Here is a 24,581-nt window from a genome sequence, read left to right as displayed (position 1 = left end):
AATAATTAGCTAAGAATCCTCAAACATTTGAATCAATCTTACAACATAAAAGAAAAAGAAGGGAAAAAAAATATATATATATACTTTTTTTTTAAGGGAAGAGGGGAACCATGAATAAATAGAGACAATGCAGAAAACAAAAGAAAACTTTTTTAAAAATCTTATAATTAATATCCTCAAAGAGTTACCAAAAAATATAGCCATTTAGTAATTACAGGATGCTATTTTTTAAAAGAAGACAAACAATGAAAAGGAAGAAACTTTTTGGCATTTTTTAAAGGAATAGAAGATAAATTCAAGGAAGCTTGCCCATCTACCTCCTACCCAACTCCACCCCCCCAAAAAAAATCAAGAAAGAGACATACAGCAAAAGGTGGTAATGGAAAAGATAAATCCAGGAAATCCAATATAAATTAGTAGAAGTTTCAGGTAAAAGAAAGAAAATGAGTGAGAAGATATTGTCAAATTAATAATAGGGGGGAAGGATATAGTTCAGTGGTAAAGCAAGTGCTTAGCATGCACAAGGTCCTGGGTTCAATCCTCAGTACCTCCATTAGGAAATAAATAAATAAATAAACCCTATTACCTCCCCTCACCCCGCCCAAATAAAAAATTTAAAAATTAATTTAAAAACATTAATAATAGAAAAAAATATCAGGACATGTGTTTCCAGAGGAAAGGGCTAACTGCACTCAGAATAATTAATGAAAAGCCTCCCATATCATTGTAAGGCACACTACATCACTGTGAAACTTTAGCACATCAAAGATAAAGAAAAGATCCTAAATGTTAGAAAAATCAGGTAACATACAAAGGACTGAGGATTAGAATGGTATTGGATTTTTTATTAGAAACATTAGAAGTTTGAGGACCATGGACAGTTGTTTCAAAATGATGATGGGAAATGATTTTATATTCAGCTACATGAATTATCAGCAAATCATGTGGAAGCTACTGGACCAGGTATTCCACCAAAACAAGGAGTAAACCAAGAAACCAAGAAGGATATGCAAAAAACCCCACAAAACCCCAAATAGGAAGCTAACATAGGAAAAATTTGAAGGGAATTACCAGGAAGACTGAGAAGTTCCAGGATGGCAGCAGTGCAATGAGCCAGATGGACTAGGATGACAGGGCAAATGCTTTACAAAGCAAAATGTAAATGATAGGTTTTCTGTTACGTTGCTAAGAAAAATTAAAGAAGACCTATATAAAAGGAGACATATACCATATGCTTCGACTGGAACATCAATAATAGAAGATGTCAGTTCTCTACTAATTGGAATAAAAAGAATGTAGTATCTAGAATTAAACCCACCCATATGTGATCGGTTGACTTTTCCTGTGCAATTCAGTGTGGAAAGGAAGGTATTTTCAATAAACAGAGCTGAAGCAACTGGATAGTCACATGGGAAATAAAAAGGAACCTGGACTCCTTCCTCATACCACACATCAAAATTCATTCAAGGTAATTATTAATAAAAAATTAACATTGAAAAATTTATTTAAGTCATAGACTCATAGACCTAAATGAGAAAGCTGAAACTATATTTTATAAGAAAATATATTAGGATATCTTTATAACCCTAGAATACGCAAAAACTTCTTGGAAGAACACATAAATTACAAGCTATTTTAAAAGTTTTATATTGATAAATTGAACTTCATTAAAATTAAGAATGTCTGTTTATCAAAAGACTATTTCAAAAGTGAAAAGTTAAGCCATATAATGGAGTAAAATATTCTCAACACATATATCTGACAGAGAACTCACATCTAAAATATATTAAGAAACCCTACTAATAGAGAATAAAAAGATAAGTTAGACAAAGGACTTAAATAGGCACTTCATAAAAGAAATTATATAAATAGCCAATAAGCATCTGGAAAGATGCTCAACACCATTAGTCCTCAGGGAAGTGCAAATTAAAACTACAATATGATACCAGGAGACAGCCTGGTATCTTAATTTGAACAAGAATGGTTCAAATTAAAAAGACTGACCATACTAAATATTGAGAAGGCTATAAGGCAACTGGACCTCTCATGCATTGCTGATAAGAGTGTAAATGGTCCAGCCACTTTGGTAAACTGCTTGATGTTTTCTTTTAAAGTTAAATATAATCCTATAAACTAAAGTCTACTCCTAGGTATACACCCAAGAGAAATTCAGGCATACACTAAAAAAAGAAAAAAAAAAGACTTACACAAGAACATTCATAACAGTTTTCCTCATAATAACCCTAAGCTGGAAGCAATCCAAATGTCCAGCAACAGGAGAATGGACAAATTGTGGTAAATTCATTCAATATGATTAATAAAAAGGAATACACTACTGAATAAATTACACACAACATATTATGTTGGGAGAAAGAGGCCAGACACAAAAGACTACATGTTGTAATATTCCATTTATATGGAGTTCAAGAACAGACACAACTAATTTGCGGTGACAGAAGTCAGAATAGTGGTTCTGCGGGTGGGTATTGCCTGGAAAGGTGAATAGGCGAACTTTCTGGGGTAATATTTCTACTATTAGAAATATTAACGTATTTATTATAGAGATCTGTATATTATGACCTGGGTAGTGATCATAAGGGGGACAGTGAGCTCGAGCTTAAGCTTTGTGAATTTTACTCTATGTGAATTAATCATCAGTAAAGTACTGATAGAAAAAAGTAGCATAAACTCTTCTTAAGAAATGGAAGCAACTACCAGAAAAAAACTGTCAAAAGAATTTAAAGTGGTCACTGCTGTTCTTCATAATAAACCTTTTAGTATGGTGTAATTTTTCATTTGATAATAAAAATTTTAAAAGTTACCTCCCACAAAATTGTTGGAGGGAAATGCCATTGTCTGACATACAGTAAGTGCTCAGTGATGCTTCATGATTTGAAGGAAAGGAAGGAGGAAAGAAGGAGGGAGAACAGACCCTGTGCAGTGTTTGGCATTTTGGTGGTAAACCCCTGATACAAGATTTATATATTGAAGATACCATATCACTGAATAAAAGGACACAAAATTCTGCCCTCTTCTCTGCTAACCTTATGCCTTTTTTTCCCCCAAAGTGCTACATTACTAAATGTTGTGGAGACCCAGAATCAAGCTGGTGGTCACAGTTGGCCACGTGACCATAGACGAGTCCCTTCTCCTCTATAGACTTTAGTTTATTCATCTTGGAAGGAAACCAGAAACTGGATGGTCTCATATGTCCAGTGCATCTAAATGGCAAGGATTCCAGCCCTTAGGTTTCCTGTTCTTTACAATTTCAGCCTGCATTCCCCCTTGGGACTTACCAGCTAAAGAGGTTTCACATAAAACATTGTCCAAGGAGCTGTGTCTGCCCTGGCCAGCTTCCTTAAGTTTATCTGGATGGTCTTTCGTGACATATTCCTCGCCCCATTCTTTACCCTCCTTAGGCTGCCTCCACACACCAGATGAGAGATGGCCCTTGGGTTGGATATCGGCTGAGAGGCAAGACTTAAGGTTTTCTTCTGCTTCTGGAGTTGTTGGGTTCATTCCTGAAAAATAACATCTGCCATCAAGTTCTGATTTTTTAAAAATTGTATTTCTTACTAACTTAAATATTATGCCCCTGTTTGGGTACAACTATCCCTCGAGGACTAAATGTATCAACTGAGGATTAAGTCTCCACAGTTACAATGGACCACCTTTCTCTGATTCTGGTCTATATATTCTTTACTCTTTGCACATAGTCTCTACTGAATAAGGACTTTTGAAAAATACATTTCGAAAGCGATATAACTAATTTACAGTAGTATGTACTGGTCCCTGATACCTTCTTCCTTTCAGGTGAGCAAACCAGGGAAGAAAATACAGAAAGAGGAGGAAAGAGGATGCCAAAGACAGTGTCTTATTTCGGAATTTGTCCTCCTTGGTCCTGGATGGTAAGTTTTCAAAGGCCAGAGGAAGGCAGAGAGGGAAGATGAAATAATTTATAAAATCCTGGTGAATTATTTCTTAAATAAGTAACTTAAATTATGTAAACCATAAATTATGTGTGGTCTATGGGAAATTTATGTCAGCCTACAAACACCTAGGAGTTCTCAGCAAATGTTAACTCATTGGTAATTGAAATGAGCCTGAAGGAACCAGGAATATGAATTTTGTCTTTCCTACCCTTTCTCTCTCTTCAGGTTTAACTGAGTCACTGACCTGCTCAAGGACACATCTTGGAATCTTAGTAGCCATACTGCTTTATCTTGCCTGAGTTCTTTCATGCCTGGTTTGGAACTGAGTGGGTAGAAGCAGGGAAGGTAGAAGAAGGGAAAGGGTGGAATTGCGAGAAGAAAAGAGAACTCAAAGTAGAGCCGCTTACCAGGGCCCATCATCCCTTTCACATTGCTGTCTGCTACATGCAAGGATCTGGACTCTTGGGCTGCAGAGGAAGGAAAGCTTTCAATCAGTATTCATTCCACTGACACGGACTGGCACCTTCTATGAGCTAGGAACTGAGATAGACTCACAGAGTTTACATTTTACTGAGGGAGACAGAACAGTAAAATAAATAAATAAATAAAATTACAGTATAGTGTGACAAGTGCTATTTCCCCATCTCTAAAAAGATACAATAAGTGATACCGCATAGATGACCATAAGAATTAAATTAGGTAATATTTCTTAATTGCACACAGGAAGAGCTAAATTATTGTTTAACTATGATGGTGAGGATGGCAATGTTAAGCAGAGCCAGAATGATGCTGTTGAAATGTAAGTCAGACCCTGTCACACCTCTGCTTAGCCCTTCAGAGACTTCCCATTTCAGTGCAAAGGCCAAAGAACTTAGAATGATCATAAGGCCAATCATAAGGCCTTAAAATATCTGCCTCCGCTGACCCTCTACCTGCTATTTCTTTTCTTTCTTAAAAAAAAACCACATCTATTGTCTCCCTGTTCATTCTGCTTTAGCCCCATTGGTCTTCTTGCTATTCCTTGAACATGTCAGTTCTGCTCCCTCCAGGACCCTGGGGCTGTTCCCTTTTCTCCCCGGTAACCATAAATTAACTTTCTTCCTTCCTTCAGGTCTTTACCTGGCACCCTCTCTAGAATTACACCTGCATTTCCTTATTTGTCTTCTTCCCACTCCCTGACGTACTACATGTTTTATTTATCTTTTTCATTGTCTGCTTCCTTCAGAACAAGAGCTCCTTCAGGGTAGGAATTCTTGTTGTTTTTTCATTATGACATCCCACCACCGAATCAGTGCCTGGGGTGGGTGGACGGATGGATGGATGGATGGAAGGAAGGATGAATGCGTAGTGGGACGCTCAGCACCTTGACTGCAACCTTATGAGAGATCTTGTGCCGGAGGCACCCAGCTAAGCTGTGCGCAGATTCCTGCCTCAGAGAAACTGTGGCACAATGAATGTTTGCTATTTTAAGGTACTGAATTTGGGGTCCATAGATAACAATGACACCGTTTTATAATTAACAGAGAGTAAGCCAACCCTTTGAAAGTACGGTCTTTTGACCCCTAGTTTTAATATAATCTACCGCCACTCGTATCCAGAATGTCTTACGATGGCACATTATCACCAAATTTTTGCAGCAATTCAGCAGAATAAACCATGCTATGTAAGCTGTACCTATGTAACTGGGAAGGAAGGAGGATTTGGCACCAAACAGCTAATTTAAATCCATCTGGGCACTTTGCAAATATAACTTTAAATCTTTTACCTTGTGAATGTGGTCAGCTCAACATTGCTCTGACCTCCACTTTCCAAGCCCATTCTCTATTCTTCCCTAACAAGATCATTCTTTTGTGTCATGCTGTCTATGACATGGTGCATAAAAGGCAGAGTGGGATGAACCCACTCCTCAGATGAATAAAGTGAGTTTTCCCAGGCTGCACCTATTGAGTCTCTGAAATAACTACTCAAATGGGTAAAAACTAAAAATAAAAAAGCAAGTCTGTACTTTAAAGTTAATAACAATTAAAAGCCATTTGATTTAGATCTTTAAATTCAGTTATTCAAAGTGTATTCATTGTTTATAAATATATGAGCCACATTGCTTCTTAAGCCATAAAGGTAGAAAAACTACCAGCCCTGCCCTTGAGGAGCTTACAATTGGTTGAGAGGTCATTGAGCCTCTTTTGGAGACTTTTGACATGAGAGCAAAAAAAAAAAAAAAAAAAAAGAGGAAAATTCATCCAAACAGTGTTAATATCTACAGTCATACTCCTGTGTACTCTGCTAGACATAGTTGAGGATACAAAGATATAACAAATATGTAATCAAACATGGTTACAGACATCCCTTGGAAAGCCTATTTCTTTAGTACTGCCTTTTTTTCTAACATCTTTTCTTTCCCTCAGATGAGGGATGTGGTTGCAACTGTTTCAGCCCACAGACTACACCAGCTCAGTTTTCCAAAGTGAGGGGAGTACAGAGTTAGACTGCCACTGACAGCACTGCCTGCCAGTTAGGGCAGATAGGACTTCTCATACCAGTGAAACCTTTGCTGAAAAAAAAAAAAAAGGAGAACACACACTTTTATGTCTCTGCAGAGAGACAAGGATCAAGAAGTAATGTAGAAAATGAAACAATTCATCAGAGTGAATAATTTTTTAGTATTTTCTCCTATAGTTGGTATAGTAATATTGTGCAATGACTAATTTCTAATCCATTTGAAAGTCAGAGTACCCAGATTAGGGTTTTCCCAAAAAAGAAAATCTTTAAAAATTGTGTAGACTCTCCCCATCTCTTAGATCCTATGGATTCTTCTAAATCCCAGTTACAAAAGGAAAAATTCTGAGCGATACACCATTTTCCTCTAATAAGGATGGAGGACGTGTGTATTCTCAGCGTTACTTAAGCCCTAGGAATCAAGGAAAAATACTTGGCTAATTCAATACAATTTGTGAACTGTACCTTTTTCATAGGCCTGAGAAGGCAAAAGGTTTGTAAAGTCTTCATTTGGAAGGACAGGCTCAGGGATGTTGATTGAACGGAAGGGGCTTCCTTGTGCTTGAGCAGGCCCGGCCTGTGAGCCGTGTTCTTCTTTCTGAGTTTTCCTAGGGAAGGGAAACAAAGGGACTTCAGACATAATGGGTTAAGAAGAGAGTCAGTTCATGTTTTTATAGTTGAAGTCAAATTCTACATGCCACTTTACATCATTTTTATTTACTTTCTATTGTATTAAGTACCTTTATTGTGTAATAGTCACCATTCATTTTTAGTATTAACCAACTTTGATGCTGTATAACCTTCGTTGCATGCTGACCTGTGGAGCTGAGTGGCCAGCTGACTATACACCAATAGTGGGGAAAGTGTTCCCGGTGCCTTTGTATAAGCCATTGCCTATAGGTTTTCCTTTGGTCGATTTTTCTGTAGGACACTCACTTGGCTTTAACTTTTCGAGATTCTCTTCGCTTCTCCTGTTGAAGCTGTTCAATTTTCTGTTGCATTTCTTCTTGTTTGGAAGTGATGGCCTGGATCATTGACATGGCATTGCTCAGCTCTTCCTAAAAAATGAGAATCAATATGTATTTAATCTGGTATATGGCCTAAAAGTATATAACATAATATCTAGTACACAGGAAGCTTTTAATATATATTTGTTAAAGGAACAAATGAATGAGATGAAAATTTTACTTCTGTTATAGTTCCTAATTTTAACACAGAGATCCAAGAAATTAAAACATGAAATAGATATTTTCCCATGAAAATTAATGAATAGACCAGAGGGAAATTCCTGTATTTGGCTGCTATGCAAAAAGGCAGGTTTTCTACTTCTGTTACTAAGACCAGAAATCTCTCTTCAGCAGGGAAATAGAAGAAAGAGGGGCCTACCTTGAAATAATTTAATGAATTCTTCATCTCAGTAACTTTTTCTTCCATGGAACATCTGCAGCTCTTAACCTTCTCTTCCAAAGCATATTCTCCATGTTGAATTCTTGACAGTTCTTGCATTGCTTCCGTGAAGCCAGTTTTGAGTTCAGAGGCTAGGGCCTGCAACTAAATAATACACAAAGAGTGAATTCACTTTGCTATAAATTGTTATAAATGGTACCACTGACCCCTTGGATGTTTCTTTTGTTTGAGAAACCCGGCTCTTGAACATGTGCAGACCTCATTTACTAGCAGACTAAAGTTTGGACAACCTACGGCAACCCTGGCCCCATTCATCTGGGGAAAAGAGGGTGGTCTTTATATCGCACATGCTGAAGCTTGATACTGACAGGAAAACAGGCAATTATTTAAGTTTACAAGTGCTCCTGCAAGCTACTATTTATTGTAACACCAGTAATTAAAAAGAGATTTACTTGAAAAGCAACATATGCATGTGAAAGACAATGCTGAATTCTCAGAATTCCATGAAAGAAGGGCTGGGTCTTATTATCCCTGGTTGTTAAGAGAAGTTGCAGAAACTCAAGTTATTTTTTCCTTAAAAAATGAAATGATAAAGAGTTATAATTAAGTGTATCTGAATATTTCTTTAAAAGGGAAGAAGTTTTTATATATATTCTTGTATGATATCATGGAAAAGAAGATAATTGCATTTCCAGTGGCAGGAAATACCTGCAGTGGTTAGAAGCGCAGCTGTTGATAGTGTTGTGACTCATCTTCAGCTGTCAAGCCTGGTTGTGTAGAAATACACACCTGGATTTTTAGTGTCAACTTCTAACTGAGGAGAGTGTCAATTTTGGAGTCAGATCCTAGCATTCTCCTGTAAGTACTAAGACCTGAGACAAGTTGGTTAACCTCTTTATAGTGGTTTCCTCATTCATAAAATACCTATAATAACATTTCGCAGAGCTGTCTTGAGAATTAAACGAAGAAATATAGGTAAGGTGCCTCCCACAGTACATGCTTGGTACATAAAAGATGTTCAAGAAATTTTAATTCTTCTCTCCCCTTTACGTGGCAAAGCAAAAAATTACGCACAAACAGAAGTGTGGAGAAAATGGAGCACTTCTAAATTTCGGTTTTATTTATTGAACAAATGAAAAAGGCATTTTCAACAGACAGAAAGTTAAGAAAATAATAACAATAAGAAAATAATAACAAGGTAATAATATTACTTTCCTGGCTTTTGTGATCTTACACTCTGCTAAGTAAAGGAATGCTTAGCTCTAGATTGCTTTTTAAAACAAAACTATTTAGCAGGTTTTTCTATAATTAAAAGTATCCACCAAGTATACTTATTTTAAAGGGATGGAAGTGAAAATCCAGGTACCTTAACAATTTCTTCAAATGCATATTTTTAAACATTTTTAAAAAAATCTGTTTATCCAAATGGTTCTAACTTGCAATGGCATCTCCAATTATAAAGTGACTTACTCTCCTATACCACATTTTCAAAATATAAGTTTTTTGGTTCACTGTGCTTCAGAAGTTTTCTTTAGAGGGCTAGGAGGAGGGAGAAATAAGAGGAACCAAGGAGACCATTCTGAGGAAAAAAGTAGGACCTGCCAAGTGTTTGGAGCAGAAAGACTGGGAAACAAAATGAGTAACCTGTTTTTCATTCCAATCATTTTTAATTCTAATTAATCTTTGTGATGGATTTCAGCACATGTCCTAATTCCATCATCATGATGGATTAAACCACCAGATCAACTGCATTTGATCTGGTAATCTTCATTATGTGAATTCATCCTCTGTGAGCAAAATGAAATTGATGGCTATATAATACCAAAGCAAAACGTAGGCAAGTTTTAAAACTGAAGGAAGGAAACCTGGCATTCACTCAGGCTTCCTGCTTGTAAAAAAAAAAAAAAGGGAACCATTTTCCAACAGAAATAGGTTTCATTTTCACTGCTCCCTTAGGTGGACGTGTGGAGTTTTCCCTAGGAGCCAAAGGCTGCAGCAGGGTCCTAGGGGAAAGGACTTTTCCTCACCTGTAAAACCCCAGCTGTCAACAAATTAAAAACTATCAGTAAATTTCCCTAACAGCCAGATTATATAAGGACTTTGGGAATTCTGAAACCCTTTTGAGCTATGAGCCTGCTTCCTTTCCATATGTTCACTTTGAGCCCAGGAGACCTGCCACTGAAGTAATACTTCTGCTTTGGTAAACAGCTTCACAACCACTGACCAGCCAGGGAGGGGATGCTGTAGTGAATACAGTCATACACTTGAGACACCCCTTTTAAGATGCTTGGGGCTTTTAAACCCTTTAGCTGCTACAGACTGATTTTGCAGTAAAACTGGCCATTCCTTTGTGAATAAAAAATATTCTGGAGACATGGACTTATCATCTTTTTTCTGTTCTCTCTTCAGCTTTCTTATTTGACAGCCCACAGCCCACCCGAAGGATTAGAAATGGGTGTCTACCTTGTTCTCCAGCGAGTTGAACACGTTCCTCATCTCGTTGATTTTTTCATGAAGCTGCTCTAGAGAGGTTATGATCCCTCCATCTTGCCGCTGAAGGCGGGCTCCCACTGGAGGCAGGTTCAGGGAAGACTTGTACTTCGAAGCCTACGGTACCACAGAGGGCATCTTAGGCTCAAAGAAATAGGGGAGAGGAGTCCGAATTCTTCCTATTTCCTGCTCTTAATTTTCTTTCTCTCTCTCTCTCTTTTTTTTTCTTTTTCACTTTCTTGCCTTCTTAACTCTTCTCAAGGTGACTTCTAGTCAATGTCTTCCAATTTTTTTTTCCACCAGAGTCCTCAAACTAAATTTTCACAAATTATTCAAGTTGTTCCAACTTGTTTTTTTTACACAGACTTTTCCTTCCTTTCTGTCCCATTATTAAGGTTGGAAGGCTACTGTGAGGCAAATTCAGGGGACTGGACCTATGCCTTGAGAACTCTACAAAGTCATAAATGTCAAGATCTGAGAAATCTCCACAAGGCAGGCCAAATTCCTCCAATGCCTGGCTAAAGGCTCTATAGGAGCAAAAGCCTGAGTATTTTGAAGTAGCACGTGATGGCAAGGATGCCATGGTAATTGCTTTGGTTTCCCCCTAAATCAGGGTTGTTACATGGTCTTTCTGCCAGCTTCCTAATTTGGGGCTTCTTTATTAATTCAATGCAACAGATTAATCCATTGCAATTAATTTAATGCAGTGATTTAAAACACAAAATGGGCAGCAAAACATTTTGAACAGTCAAGATTAAATTTCCCAGATCTACTCCTCTACACTTCCTGCAGAAGTTGATCTTAAAGTCATTCTTACAGGGCACTATTGAAGCTGATATGAAGCCTGGTGTGCTGGAAATTTATCTTATCTATTCCTGGATACACCACGTATCTAGTAGAGTTAACTTCTCTGGTGTTAGAAGAACATTCCTCAATGGTAAAAAGAGACTGAGGCTCAAACAGGACTTTCAGTTCCTAGGAAACATTCAATAGCAGTTTTGGTGATGAAACCTATTACTGCAGGAGTGGTTCCCATGGTTTTTCAGTTAGAATTTCTTTGGGCACGTAACTCATTTTCTTAAATTATTTTCATTACAGAGGAAAATAAAGAAGAAAAAAAGAGAATCACCCCCAAATCTCATTACTTTAATATAACCAGTGACGTATTGACATATTCTCTTGTATTTTTTTCTATGAATATAAATGCAGATATTTATATAGTTGAAATCACACTAAAGATACATTTTGATTCTGCCCTTCTTTTTTTTTTTTGCCTAACATTCTTATAAGCCCTTTCCCTTAGCCCTCACATTTTTTTTCTGTGTCTATTTTTAATGGCTGGGGGAAGATATAGCTCAAATGGTAGAGTGCATGCTTAGCATAGATGATGAGGTCCTGGGTTCAATCCCCAGTACCTCCTCTAAAAATATAAATAAGTAAATCTAATTACCTCCCCACCAAAAAATAAAATAAAATAAAACTAAATTACTTTTAATGGCTGTATAATATTCCATTACAGATGTATCAGAGTTTACCTACTCATTCACTCTTGCTATAAATTTATATTCTTTGTAATTTTTAATATAAATAATGCATTGAAATATAATACTTGTTATTTAAAAGTTTGTATATAGTTTAGATGATTCCCTTAGGATAAATTTCTAAATATGAAATTACTGTGAGTCAAAGGATGTTAGGTAGGATTTGACCCAAAGGGAAATGTACTATATTGGAGGGATTAAATTAAATTAAATTAAATTTAAATGTATTAAGTTAATTAATAACTATGCAAAATATATTTCACTAGAAGGTTTAAAAAGTTATAATAATATGGTTGTATATTCTTAGAAACATTCTGTATTATGTACAGTGTCCTAAATTAGTATATTTGGAAAAACATGTCTTGAACAGGATGTATGAAGCATAAGTAATATAAATGGTGGAAGCTGAAGTGTTTACATTCCTAAGGTTACAAGTGAGCCAAAAACACAGCTGGAGTTCAGATCATGTGTGTGAGAGTTGAGCTAGAACTCAGTTGTGCAGTTACCACATCTGTTGCCTTAATCGGGGACCTCACCCTCCACTTCTTATGTTAATAGGATCAGTATTTTAAAATGCATATGCAAAATAAGGTAATCAAAGGTGAAACAACACAGTCTGACTCTGGAGAAGCAATTGGGGTGGAGTTTGAGAGGGTTATGTACAGAGGATAAATGACAAGAAGGAACATGGGTAGACTTGGATTCAAATAAAAGGGAATACACTAAGCTAAGGCACAGTCCTAGTGGACACCACACTGATTCACCTTGTTCCACAGTGGTTGTACCTGGAATGAACTGGGAGATGGTAGTGCTCATACTCCTGTTGGCTTCTGTGACCTAATTTAGGGCACTGTACCTTACTCTTAACAAGGAGGTCATGTCCATCCAAAGAACAGGGAATCAATTAGGGATGTGAACATTTTAACACTTTTCCTGCACTTTAATAATTTTCATAAAAGTCTCCATCAATTTATACACACTCATTGGAACTAAATACTAGTATTTATTTTATTATTTGCTAATTAGGTAGTCAAAAATAATACTCCTTGTTTTAATCATTGTTTCTTGGAGCTTCAGCCTTTTCTTCTATTTATTAGCCATCTGTAATTTTACTTTGGTAAATTGTCTGTTTGTGTTCTTTGCCCATATTCTACTAGGGTTTCAGGAGTTTTTTCTTTTTTATTTCTATGAACTATTTATATATCATTAAACCTCTGTAATATTTTTGTAGGAATTTTCCCAGTTTTGTTATTTGTCTTTGAATTTGTTGAAAATATTTTTACTTTGGAAAAGTTTTTAATTGTGATGTGGTTGAACCCTCTAACCCCTTCCTTTGTGATTTCTTCATTAGTGCTTTTTTACTTAGAAAGACGTTTCACATCCACAGGCAAATATTCACTAATTCTGAACTCTTATGGTTTTATTTTTTATATTTAATCATTCAATCCACTTTTGAGTTTATTTTGATTAGAGTATGATGTGAAGATCTCTCCTTTCTTTTGCAAAGAACCAGACAATTTTCCAAACACCATTTGGCACCAGAGACTAAATGACTTCATCAGACCTCTTGGCTCAAAGCAATATACACATCTTACAATATTCATTCATTCATTCAACTAATATTTATTGAATATGTATTATATTCCAAGCACTATACTTTATTCTGAGAATACAACAGAGAGCAAAATGTACTAAATCCCTGCCCTTGGAGCTTACATTCTAGAGAAGGAGATAGACAATTATAAAATAAATAAGTTAATATTTACTATAATGTCAGGTAGGGTTGGGGGGTCTATTGAGAGAATAAAATAAGGAGATAGAAAATGGCTGAGATGTCACATTTTGCTTCAAATTTCATTTTTTACTCTCCCTTTTTAGTGTAGATTGTGTCTATTATGGTTAACCTCTCCCTGCTTCCCTCCATCCTCTTCCTCTTCTTCTTTGTTTACTTCTCCTCCTTCATCTTCTTTTGGTTAAATGTTGCTTGGAGTAAACAGACTAGGGCTTAGGAAGCATTCTTTTAATACAAGGGTGGGGTTATGATCACAGCATCACAGAGGTCATATAGACCAACTTCACTTCCACTGCTTCACTTGTTCCTCTGTGAACAGATGTACTTGGATTTGTGATACAGTAAGAGAATGAGGCCACCCCCTGCAGCTATGTTTAGCCAACATTCAGGGAGTGACCTACATAAAATCTATAACAGGCTTTAAATCATACCTGAGTTTAAAGAGATAGTCACATTCATTCAAATGCCATACACAGGCCAGACGTTAACAGATGGGGAGGTGGGTGAGGAACACACCTTGGAGGTCTTGGACGCATGAGGCGTCAAATCAGCACTGAATGAAGACTCACTCCAGTTTCCAGGCCTTTGTTCAAGCTAGTCCCTCTGCCTGAAATACCTTTCCCCAGATCCACTTACCAAATGATCAACTTGTCCTTAAATGCCTGGTTCAAACCCTTCAGTCAATATTAATTCATTCCTTGTCTGTATCCCACAAAATTTTGTCAATGCTTCTGCTATAATTCTTGTAACAGCCTACCTTGTATGAGATATTAATTGTATGTGTTTTCCAGGACACTTAAAAATGAGGATGTCTGTTTCATCTGTTTCATCTCCCATTAGGCCAAGCAGTAGACTCTGCACATAGTAATTGCTCAATAAATATGCATTAAGTTGAAACAAAGCTGTTTCCCTTACCCCCTCTCATTGCTGGTCTAGGTTTAGGAGCAACCTAATTAAAATGTTTCTATAATCCTGTGCTGGCTTGCCCTAAGTGGGTCCACAGCAGTGCTCTCTTGTGTGGTATTTCTGGAAGCTAGTTATTTTCACTTTACTGTTACTTAAACTCAATAAGTCTAAATTACATTTCCTCCGAACTATCTGTTCTTCTGGATTCCTACATCTCTATCCAGGAGACCACTCTTTTTCCTAGTTACCAGGGCTTAAAACCTTAAAGTAAACTTAAAAATCACCTTTTCTCCCAACCCCCACCAAACCCTGTCAATTCTTTTTTCCTTCTCATGCATTCCAGATAACAGTGCCTTTACTGTTGAGAGAAGCATGGATTTCCCTAACCCGAGCTGCTTTTACGTTACAAATTATGTCAGAATAAACTCTATGATTTTTAAGGACAGAAATTTACTTCAAATTACAGTTGGAAGATAGAAGTCAAAGAAATATTATCAAGAGAGTGAAAGCAGCCCAATGTGACTCTCACTGAAAACATTTTACATAATGTTTTGTAGAACGTTTATCTCCCTTGTAAATTACATTATTCTCATTCTTTAAAAGGAGCTTAAGTTTTTTTCTAACATCGTATTTGAACATTTGCCTTATTAACCCCCTTCTATTCTCAGTTCTCCCTGCTAAAATAAGAAACTAGGAAAAATAGAACTTGCTCTCTCTCCTTCTCTCTGATGGAAATGTTACTGCACAGTGTAATGGCCACAGTGATGGTGGCAGCAGTCAAGAAGAGCAGAGCTGATGTGGGAGGGGTGGTGCTGTATTTTATAGACTGGATAAGTTGACCTTCAGTAATCAGTTCTCTCCAAAGTACAACATGAATGGTGCTCTCAACCTTCTGCCCATCTCACAGTCTTAAGTGAACAAATACAATGATATATGTGGGAGCTTTTTTGAGTGCTAAAAAAAAAATTTATACATAAAGGACAGCCATCAGTGTTACACATAGGAGAGCTGGAAACAATCTATGTCTTTACCTGGTAAATCTGTGTGGAAGGATTATTCATTGGCTTGTGTTCATTCTCTCCTGTAGGGAGAAAGAGCTTTGGTTAATCAAGCAGCTCGTTCTGTCCCTGTGTTCTTCAGGCACATGCAGGGAATAAGGGGACTTACAAGATCCTAAATCTGTGCCTGCCTCACAGGAAACCAATGATTCGACAGGAACAGAAGATAAATGGACATAGGTGATTGTATATTACATCTCAGTGACCAAACCCTATCTACCTGATACAACTCTTGTAGTAGAAAACCACGTTCTACCATGGTGGGGAAGTTTCCCGAACTGAATGATGAACAATCATTAGTTAGCCAGAAGGGAGTGCCCATGAAAGTCTCTGCCTTATTCTTGGGGCTGACTGATGTTTACTGAGGGGACAGTTCCACAGGCAGGAAGGAAGCTATCCAGCTGTCACTCTGTTGTTCTCAGGAGGCCTGTGTAAAATATCCCTTCCTTCTCCTGCCTCTCATCCTTGCTAAACTTCTGACCTCTGCCCTCCTGTCACTGTCCAGATCAGCTAAGGGAATCTTGCTGTCCTGCTGGCAAGAGGGTTGATAGAAGGGAATTGTCAAGCAAAGGTCTGGAAAGAATTCAAGCAGGAAGAAAACAGAATTGTCAACATTAGAGACTGTGAAACACAGGCCAAACACAAAGGATGTAATAAGTTATAGAAACCATTTACACCTAAGGAGGAAGAAAGGTTGGCCTAGAATGTACCATTCAGAATCACACTGGCCCTGGAGAGGAAGCAACCATGTAAAATGTGAAGCCCACGGGCAGCCTGTGCTTATCCATTCTGCTACATCTCCTTGTGTCACATGTATGAATCAGGCAGTTTATAGACAAAACCCCTGGTTGCAAACATTTAGTTGTATGGGTGTGTATATTGTTCTCCTAAGAAATGCGGGTACAGGAGACCCTTCCTTAGAGGAACAAGCCTCAGTATGTTAAGTTCATAAATAATGCATAACCTCAGCCCAGAACTCATACACTGAAGGCTGTCCCTGTAAAATCCAGATAGTTTGAGATTGCCAAAATTCCCACACAAGCTTGAGTAAAGACTACTTTGCCCATTTAATGGCAAGAACAAGAACTTGGGAACAGAGGCCAGGCTCCCAGATCAAACACTGACACTTTGTGAGTATCACCCGACATCTCTATGACTGTTTCCTCACCTGTCATTTGGAGATGATCACAGAACCTACTTTTGTATGGTTGATTCTGTATGGTAAAGATTAAAAGAGAAAGCCCTTGTGTTTCTAGGCCAGCCAAGAAAGTGTTGGATGTCTTAGTCGAACATGTATTTTGGCCTTATTCAGCAGGTTGGTCTGAAGCAGTCCTAAAGTTGCTGCTAAGAAAATTAAGATAACTACTCGGACCAAATTACACACATGTAGCATTTCCTGTTTCTTCAGCACCAAGTCTCTGCTCTTTCTGGTCATTCTGTTATGATGAGGAAATGAGACTAGTCAAGTTAACTATTATCTTGTTTTGAAACAACAGCAAGACAAGCCTGTAACCTGCATTTCTTAAATTCTGAGCCTTAAAGCAAGATACAGGAGAAATCTAACCTTGCTTTGTTTTGGTTTTTTCCATGGTGCCTGTTTCTTCTCTCCTCCAGCTTATTCTTCAACATTGCATCTTCACTGTTCCTGGATCAGGCCATCCTCTCTTTCCCGGACCTGTCCATTGAAATGAAGAGTAAGAGACAGCAGGTGGAACAGGTGAAGTGACGACTTATTTTCTGTGTTAGCGTTATTATTATTTTTTACTTGACTGTTGTTTTATTGTTTTGTGTTTTATTTCTTTAACCATTTCATACATTTTTGTATCCTGTACCTGATAATTCAATGTCTTAAGTTCTTGGGTGTCTAGATCAATGTTATATTTGTTTCTGCCAACTATTCATGTTGCCTTGTTTCCTTCGATACTTGATAACTGATGAATACTAACTCAAATTTTGGCATTCTAAGAGCTGAAAGTTTTTTAATTGAAGTGTATTTGATTTACAATGTTATGTTAGTTTCAGCATACAGCAAAGTGGTTCAGTTATATATATATGTAGATATATATATATATATAAATTCTTTTTCAGATTCTTTTCCATTATAGGTTGTTACAAGATATTGAATATAGTTCCCTGTGCTATATAGTAAGTCTTTGTTGTTTATTATGTGTTAACTTTAAAAAACTGAAATAAACACAGACATTTGTGGCAACATGTAGTATATGCAATTTCAGAAGAGTGAAAATATTAAGTTGAGTATTTAGCTTTAAACACAAAGGTAAATATTTTGTCAGTAAGTATGAAATTCCTTACTTAAAATTATGGTAGATTTTAATATGCTATATTCTTTTGGGGATCAAATCAATTAATTTAAACCCATTGATTTAATAGCAGGGTATAGTTCAGGGAAATTAACTTGAGTAAGTATGAAGGCTAATATATCTGTTTCTATTTCATTAACTAGTAAATTCCTTGAGGACTTGTCCCCACTTTTAGCATCTGGTAGACCCCTTTACACCAGGAGATGCTTGTTAAATGTGGCCAGGCTGTTGTGACTGTTAGACTTGAAACTGCCAGTTCAGAATGCAGTCTAATAATCAAAAATAATCAGTATTGTGGACATTGGCCCTCTTTTTAGCCATCTAGAATTGTAAACCTTTCCAGTAATAGGGGAACTTCCCAACCTTATGCAGCTTGATCAGAGGCCTCTCCTTACAGAGGCTGAAAGTGCCAGGTTCTCCTAGCCTCCCTTGCAGCTAAGGTATGATGGACACATGATGCTTCTCTGATACACCCACCCCAACTGACACTGGCAGCTGCAGGAGGATTTCCTGAGACAGATATACCTAAATATCTTCTACTTTCTTAGAAACAAAAATAATTCCTAAGACAGCAGCAGCAGTGAGGGTAGCGATAATGACCATGATCTGGTACAGACAGTGTGGGTAACTCAAGCTGCTGCGAGTGGTGCTTTCCTTACCAGAACAGCTGTACTGTATGACTGGGGGCATTGCTGCTGTCTGCATAATCCCAAACTCTGTTCCCTGGGCTCCCAGCAATTCTATGAGCTGCCCATAACCTTTTAACAAATTTTTTTGCTGCTTAAATCAGACAGAATTTTTTCTGTTACTTTGCAATTAAGAAACCTGATTGAAGGGGGAGGGTATATCTCAGTGATAGAGCATGTGCCTAGTGTGCACGAGGTCCTGGGTTCAATCCCCAGTACCTCCATTTAAAAATAAATAAATACATAAATAAAATAAATAAACTGAACTACCTCCCCCCCAAAAAATAAAAAAAAGAAACCTGATTAAAACAGTCAAAATATATTAACACTATCCAAGATTGAGAAAACACAAGTTATAACTTTGTTCGTTGCTCTAGAAAAGACATATCTGCTCCATAATGACAAAATGCAGATCAGTAGTTGCCTAGGGCAGGAAGTGAGAGTTAACTGGGAAAAGGCACAGGGAACTTGTTAGGGTGATAAAAATGTTTTGTTGCTTAATTGTGGTTAGTGGTTATACAGGTGCATAAATTTGTCAAAACTTATCAAAATGTGTATTTTTGACAGTGTGCATTTTATCCTATGTAATTTATACCTCAAAATAGAATTGCCGTTTCATTCACATATTGAGGTTTGTAAAGGAAAAATGATAAAATTGCCAGAGCCTGGAGGGTGCATATGGATGAAAAAGCATTGGTCAATAGCTACGCAGTTATAAATGAGGGATATAAAATAAAGAAAGGCCCGAAGTGAAGGCCACCTGCTATTTGGAATCTTGTACATTTGTACACTTTTCATGTGAGCATGAAAGCTTTGTCAAGATAAGGCATCTTCCCTAGCTGTCTGAATCTCTTTCCTAGCTGATATAAGCATTGCTAAGGTGAAAAGTTTCTTCTCCTTAGCAATTGACCATTTATTTAATATTTAGTGCATTCCATAATGAATATAATTAAATCACAAAATGTGACAGCCAAAAGGCACGGAGAAAATTATTTAATCCAATTTCTTCATTTATAGGAGAAGCAACTGAGGCCTGGAGAGAGGAAGAAAAGTGACCTGCTCAAAGCCACACAGCTTTGAAAATAATTGTTAGAGGTGATTTCTGTTACCTTTTTTGGGGAAAAAAAAATCTTGAAATACATAAAGCCATATTTTTATGGATAATTAATTCCAGACAATTTAATTATCTAATCTACAACTAATTAAAAACAAACCAAAAAAAACTTCATCAATCATAGATAAAATGTAAATTTGTGCATTTTCAGAGCTAGGACATCATCAAGCTCACATATGTACAAATGGTTACTGATTTCAAGGAGTAATAAGAGGTATGTGATTGCTGAAAAATAAATGAGAAATTTTATTTTTTTAAATTTAATTGCAAAGACAACCAAACTACATTTCAAAACATTTAGAAAATGTAGAGGGAATAAAGCAACTATAATGCCTCTACTTAGCCATCGCGATCATTTGATTGTATTACCAGGCAATCATTTTTCTCTTGAATGTTTTACATGATTGTTAATGGAGCCTACCTGTCATTTTTATCTCCTTTTTCACCTATGTTATAGCATACACATTTTATTTTGTTTTACAAATTGGATCATTATTATCCATGTTGTTTTTATTGTGGCCATCTGTGCAGAGAGTTCCTCCCTAGTCCCAGCCAGTGTTAACCATCTGCTGGTGTTCTTCCATTCCTTTCCCCATCCTTGTAGGATCATATCTGAACGTATATACAGAATGTACATATTTGGGGTGGGGCTGTTGTTGTAGGGTCATACCATATCTCTCTGCATCCTCTCTCTCAGTTAATCCATCATGGTAGTCTTTCCAAGTTAATTGATATCAATCTAAAGTTATTTTTAATGGCTGCATAATATCCATGGTAGGAATGACCCATGTTTATCATTCCTGTACTAATGGGCATTCCCTTTATTTCCATTATTTTGTCACTACAAACAATGCTACAACAAATATCCTGGTATATAGAGCCACACATACTGGTGCTTTTATGTATGTGGGGCTTTAATAGATATGACTAGGCTGCTTTCCAGAAAGACTGTATTTATTCTCTTTTCCTCCCGGAATACTGCATGAGTACCTTTTCTCCTGCATCCTAACCAATAGTGGATGTTAACACTTTTTGGTTCTTGCCAGTCAGATAGGTGAAGAGTGATATTTCATGGTTACTTTGGCTAATTTCTACTGCTGTTGAACATATCTACATATACTTACTGGACCTTGAGATTTGCTCTTCTGTGACCATCTATTCCTCTGCTTTGCATATTTTTCTATAGGGTCATCTGCCTTTTTCTTATCAATGAATAAGGGCTTTTATATAATATAGGTTAAATCTTTATCTGTCCTATGAATTATGACATCTCTTTTCCCATCTATCTTTTTGTCTTTTGACTTTGTGGTCACTTCTGCTCTTGAGACATTTTTAAATTTATGAAGTTAAATAACTTTCCCTTAATTGCTTTTAGGTTTCTTGAGTTGGCTTAAAAGCTCTCCTCAGCCCAAAAGTTTGTATATATATTTTTTCCTAAATTTTCTTCTAAGGTTTTTTATTATTGTTAAGTATTTAATGCATCTGGATTTTGTTTTTATGTATGGAGCAAGGGAGTGTTCAATTTCCTTATTTTCCAGATAGCCACTTGTAGCTACACTAGTTATTATGTAAGTCATCCTTTTCCTTCATGGAATTGAAATATCATTTTTATGATGTATTAAATTCCCATGTACACCAGGATCTATTATGGACTCTCTATTCCATTCTGATCTCTCTCTCTGTTCCTATGCCAAAATCACAAATTATACAGTTCTTTAGTGTTTTAAAAATACTTGGTGAGGCAAATCAGCTATTACTCTTTTTTATGATTTGCTTTTCCTAACACTTACTTTTCCATATAAATAAATGTACTCCATGATTATTTTATCCATTACCAAAAAATACTGAAATTTTCATTGAAATTACACAGATTTATATATTAATATAGGAAAATTAGCATTTTTCTTACACTGAATCTTGTCATCCAAGAACAATATAGTTCATCTCATTTGTCTGAATCTCTTGCTTTATGTTTTTCAATCAGATTTTATAGTTTTCTCTTAAAGTTCCTGTTCTTTTCCTGTGAAATTTATTCTTAAGGATTTTATAGTTTTTATTGCTATTGTGAATGGCATTTTTTTCCATTTCCGTGTCTCTCTAGTTGGTTTTTTATTCTCTTTTTTTTTCTTTTGGGTATTTATTTTGTACTCTGCCACCTTGCTAAATTCCTTTATTAGTTATGGAAGATTTTAAAAATAAATATTTCTAGGTAATTTTTAATCCTCATTTTCAAATTTTATACTGGCTATTTCATTATATTTTATTGTATTTGTTAGAGATTCTAGAATAATGTTTACTAATAATGGTGACAGTGGATATCACTATCTACCTTCTGGTTTTAATATAAATGGCTTTAAAGTCATTTAGAATCACATTTTCTACCTTTGGTAAATAACAGGTATCACTCTTAAGTAATTTCTCTGTAGTCTTTTTTTTTTTTTAAACATTTTTTATTGAGTTATAGTCATTTTGCAGTGTCAAATTCCAGTGTAGAATACAATTTTTCAGTTATACATGAACATACGTATATTCATTGTCACATTTTTTTCACTGTGAACTACCACAAGATCTTGTATATATTTCCCTGTGCTATATAGTATAATCTTGTTTATCTATTCTACATTTTAAAATCCCAGTCTGTCCCTTCCCACGCCCTGCCCCCTTGGCAACCACAAGTTTGTATTCTATGTCTATGAGTCTGTTTCTGTTTTGTATTTATGTTCTTTTTTTTTTTTTTTTTTTAGATTCCACATATGAGCGATTTCGTATGGTATTTTTCTTTCTCTTTCTTGCTTACTTCACTTAGAATGACATTATCCAGGGATATCCATGTTGCTGCAAATGGCATTATGTTGTCAGTTTTTATGGCTGAATAGTATTCCATTATATAAATATATCACATCTTCTTTATCTAGTCATCTGTTGATGGACATTTAGGCTGTTTCCATGTCTTGGCTATTATAAATAGTGCTGCTATGAACACTGGGGTGCAGGTGTCTCTTTAGTCTTATTTTAGTAAAATTCTTAAAAAATTTTTTTTTAATTTTCTTTTGTTTGTTTTTTTATTTTGGAGGAGGTAATTAAGTATTTGTTTATTTTGATGGAGTTACTGGGAATTGAACCCAGGACCCTGTGCATGCTAGGTACATGCTCTACCACTCAGCTATACCATCCCCCATAAAATTTCTTATTAGGAATGGCTACTGTATTTTATTAGTCCTTTTAGCAACTATTGATAGAATTACCTTTTTCTCCTTTGACTTATTGTTATAATGAATTATACTGATTCCCTGATATTGAATCATCCTTACATTCCTGGAATATTTGCTTAGTCATAGGGCTTAGCTTTTTTTTGGTACTCTGCCAGATTCTATTTGTTACTATTTAGACATTTTGGCATCTATATATTCATGAGTGATTTTGATCTGTAGAGGATTTATTGGGTTTTGCTTTTTTTTATTCTATTGGGGGGGCATTAAGTTTATGCTAGCTTCTTAAGGTGAATTAGAGTTTTTTTTACCTTCTATAATCTAGAAAATTTTCAATTAAATTTGGATTGTCTGTTCATTAAAAGATAAGTAGAGCATAGCTATGAAAACATTTGGTCTTGGTGCCTTTCTAAAAAGATAGACAGGTCTTTAAATCCTATTCAGTTTCTTCGAAGGTAATTTGTCTATCCAACTTTTTAACTTAATTTTATAATTTATATTTTCCTAGGAAATTGTGTATTTCCTTACGTTTGTCCACAAATCTGTTGATAGAGAATAAATATCTTCCCATGTGCTATAAAAGGAACAGTGGAGAGAGAACGAACGTTTATTGAACAGCTACTATGTGTGAAGCATTATATTTCATATTTTATTTATATTGTCACATCTAATTGAATCCTCATACTGATCCTGTTTAGCATGGATCATTATCCTCATTTTACAGATGAGAATACTGAGGCTTGGGGAAATGAGGTAATAATGTGCCCAGGATCACAGACAAGAAATGGCAGAGGGAGCCAGGATTGGAACTCAGGGCTCTGTGATTTCAGAGCGGGTGGATTCACTCCTGGACTTCTCCATATAGTTTCACAATCAGTATAGTTCATTACTGAAAAATAGTTGTTTGAGGAATTGTGTCATTGTTTTCTTTGCGTCCTCCAATCATTGAATATTAGGATCATGTTCTGGTTTTCCTTCTAATAAAGGAATATAAAAAAGAATATAGCTTTTCCCCCATTTAAGACATTTTTTCCCTTAGGCTAGGTTTCCAGAAGAGAATTACTAGTTTGAAGGGTATGATCTTATTAATGAGTAATATATATTGAAAGGTGCCTCTTAAAAGGAAGAATAACAACAGGATTGCATGGAAAAGTAGTAAGACTTTTTCTGGAAAGAGCTATACTACATTATGAAATTCCCTTTGAGATCTCACTTGCGGTCCACTTCATTTTGTATGGGAATCTCTCACTGTCTGAGTCCAGTAATTCTTACTCTGCCCTTCATAGTACTTGAATCACTGCCTCCCCTTGAATAAATCAGATGCTGCCACATTCTCACCAAGTTAACATGCTTCTACTCTTTGCCAGCCTTCCTCCTTTCTTTCCATCTCTACAATAGCAATAATAGCCTCTAAAAACATCCTTCTGGGCCTTGGCAGACCCTTGAGAAAATACTAGTAAATTTTTAGAAAAAGCCTGTTTGTCTCTGAACCATGCCTGATGATTATATAGAGCAATGGCTTTTAGTCTGTACTTGGAAGCCCTCAGGTTTTTTTGAGCCTGTCTTGGGAACAGAGAGAAAGTCACCAAGCTGGTGAGGTTCTGGGCCCCCCTTCCCAACCCCTTCAAC

General features: G+C 36.3%; 1 protein-coding gene and 1 long non-coding RNA gene across 2 annotated transcripts in view; one reads left to right on the top strand and one right to left on the bottom strand.

Annotated features, from left to right (window-relative positions):
• The window catches only part of ARHGEF33 (Rho guanine nucleotide exchange factor 33), a 45,520-nt gene extending 28,309 nt beyond the window's left edge, over positions 1-17,211 (bottom strand). Inside the window, exons 1-7 of the mRNA XM_074378747.1 lie at positions 17,187-17,211; positions 15,596-15,645; positions 7,815-7,979; positions 7,365-7,486; positions 6,894-7,036; positions 4,340-4,399; positions 3,297-3,521 (exon numbers count right to left, since the gene is read on the bottom strand). Coding sequence (XP_074234848.1) covers positions 3,297-3,521; positions 4,340-4,399; positions 6,894-7,036; positions 7,365-7,486; positions 7,815-7,979; positions 15,596-15,645; positions 17,187-17,211 — 790 coding nt within the window. The remainder of the gene's footprint in view (positions 1-3,296; positions 3,522-4,339; positions 4,400-6,893; positions 7,037-7,364; positions 7,487-7,814; positions 7,980-15,595; positions 15,646-17,186) is intronic.
• The window catches only part of LOC141579851 (uncharacterized), a 32,267-nt gene extending 12,437 nt beyond the window's left edge, over positions 1-19,830 (top strand). The window contains exons 3-5 of the long non-coding RNA XR_012511877.1: positions 3,814-3,908; positions 17,237-17,339; positions 19,647-19,830. This is a non-coding gene — a long non-coding RNA (uncharacterized LOC141579851). The remainder of the gene's footprint in view (positions 1-3,813; positions 3,909-17,236; positions 17,340-19,646) is intronic.
• The last annotated feature ends 4,751 nt before the right edge of the window (positions 19,831-24,581 follow it).

This window comes from Camelus bactrianus, chromosome 15 (assembly GCF_048773025.1).
Source record: "Camelus bactrianus isolate YW-2024 breed Bactrian camel chromosome 15, ASM4877302v1, whole genome shotgun sequence".
Lineage (NCBI taxonomy): Eukaryota > Metazoa > Chordata > Mammalia > Artiodactyla > Camelidae > Camelus > Camelus bactrianus.
This window is presented reverse-complemented; position numbering and strand designations above follow the sequence as displayed.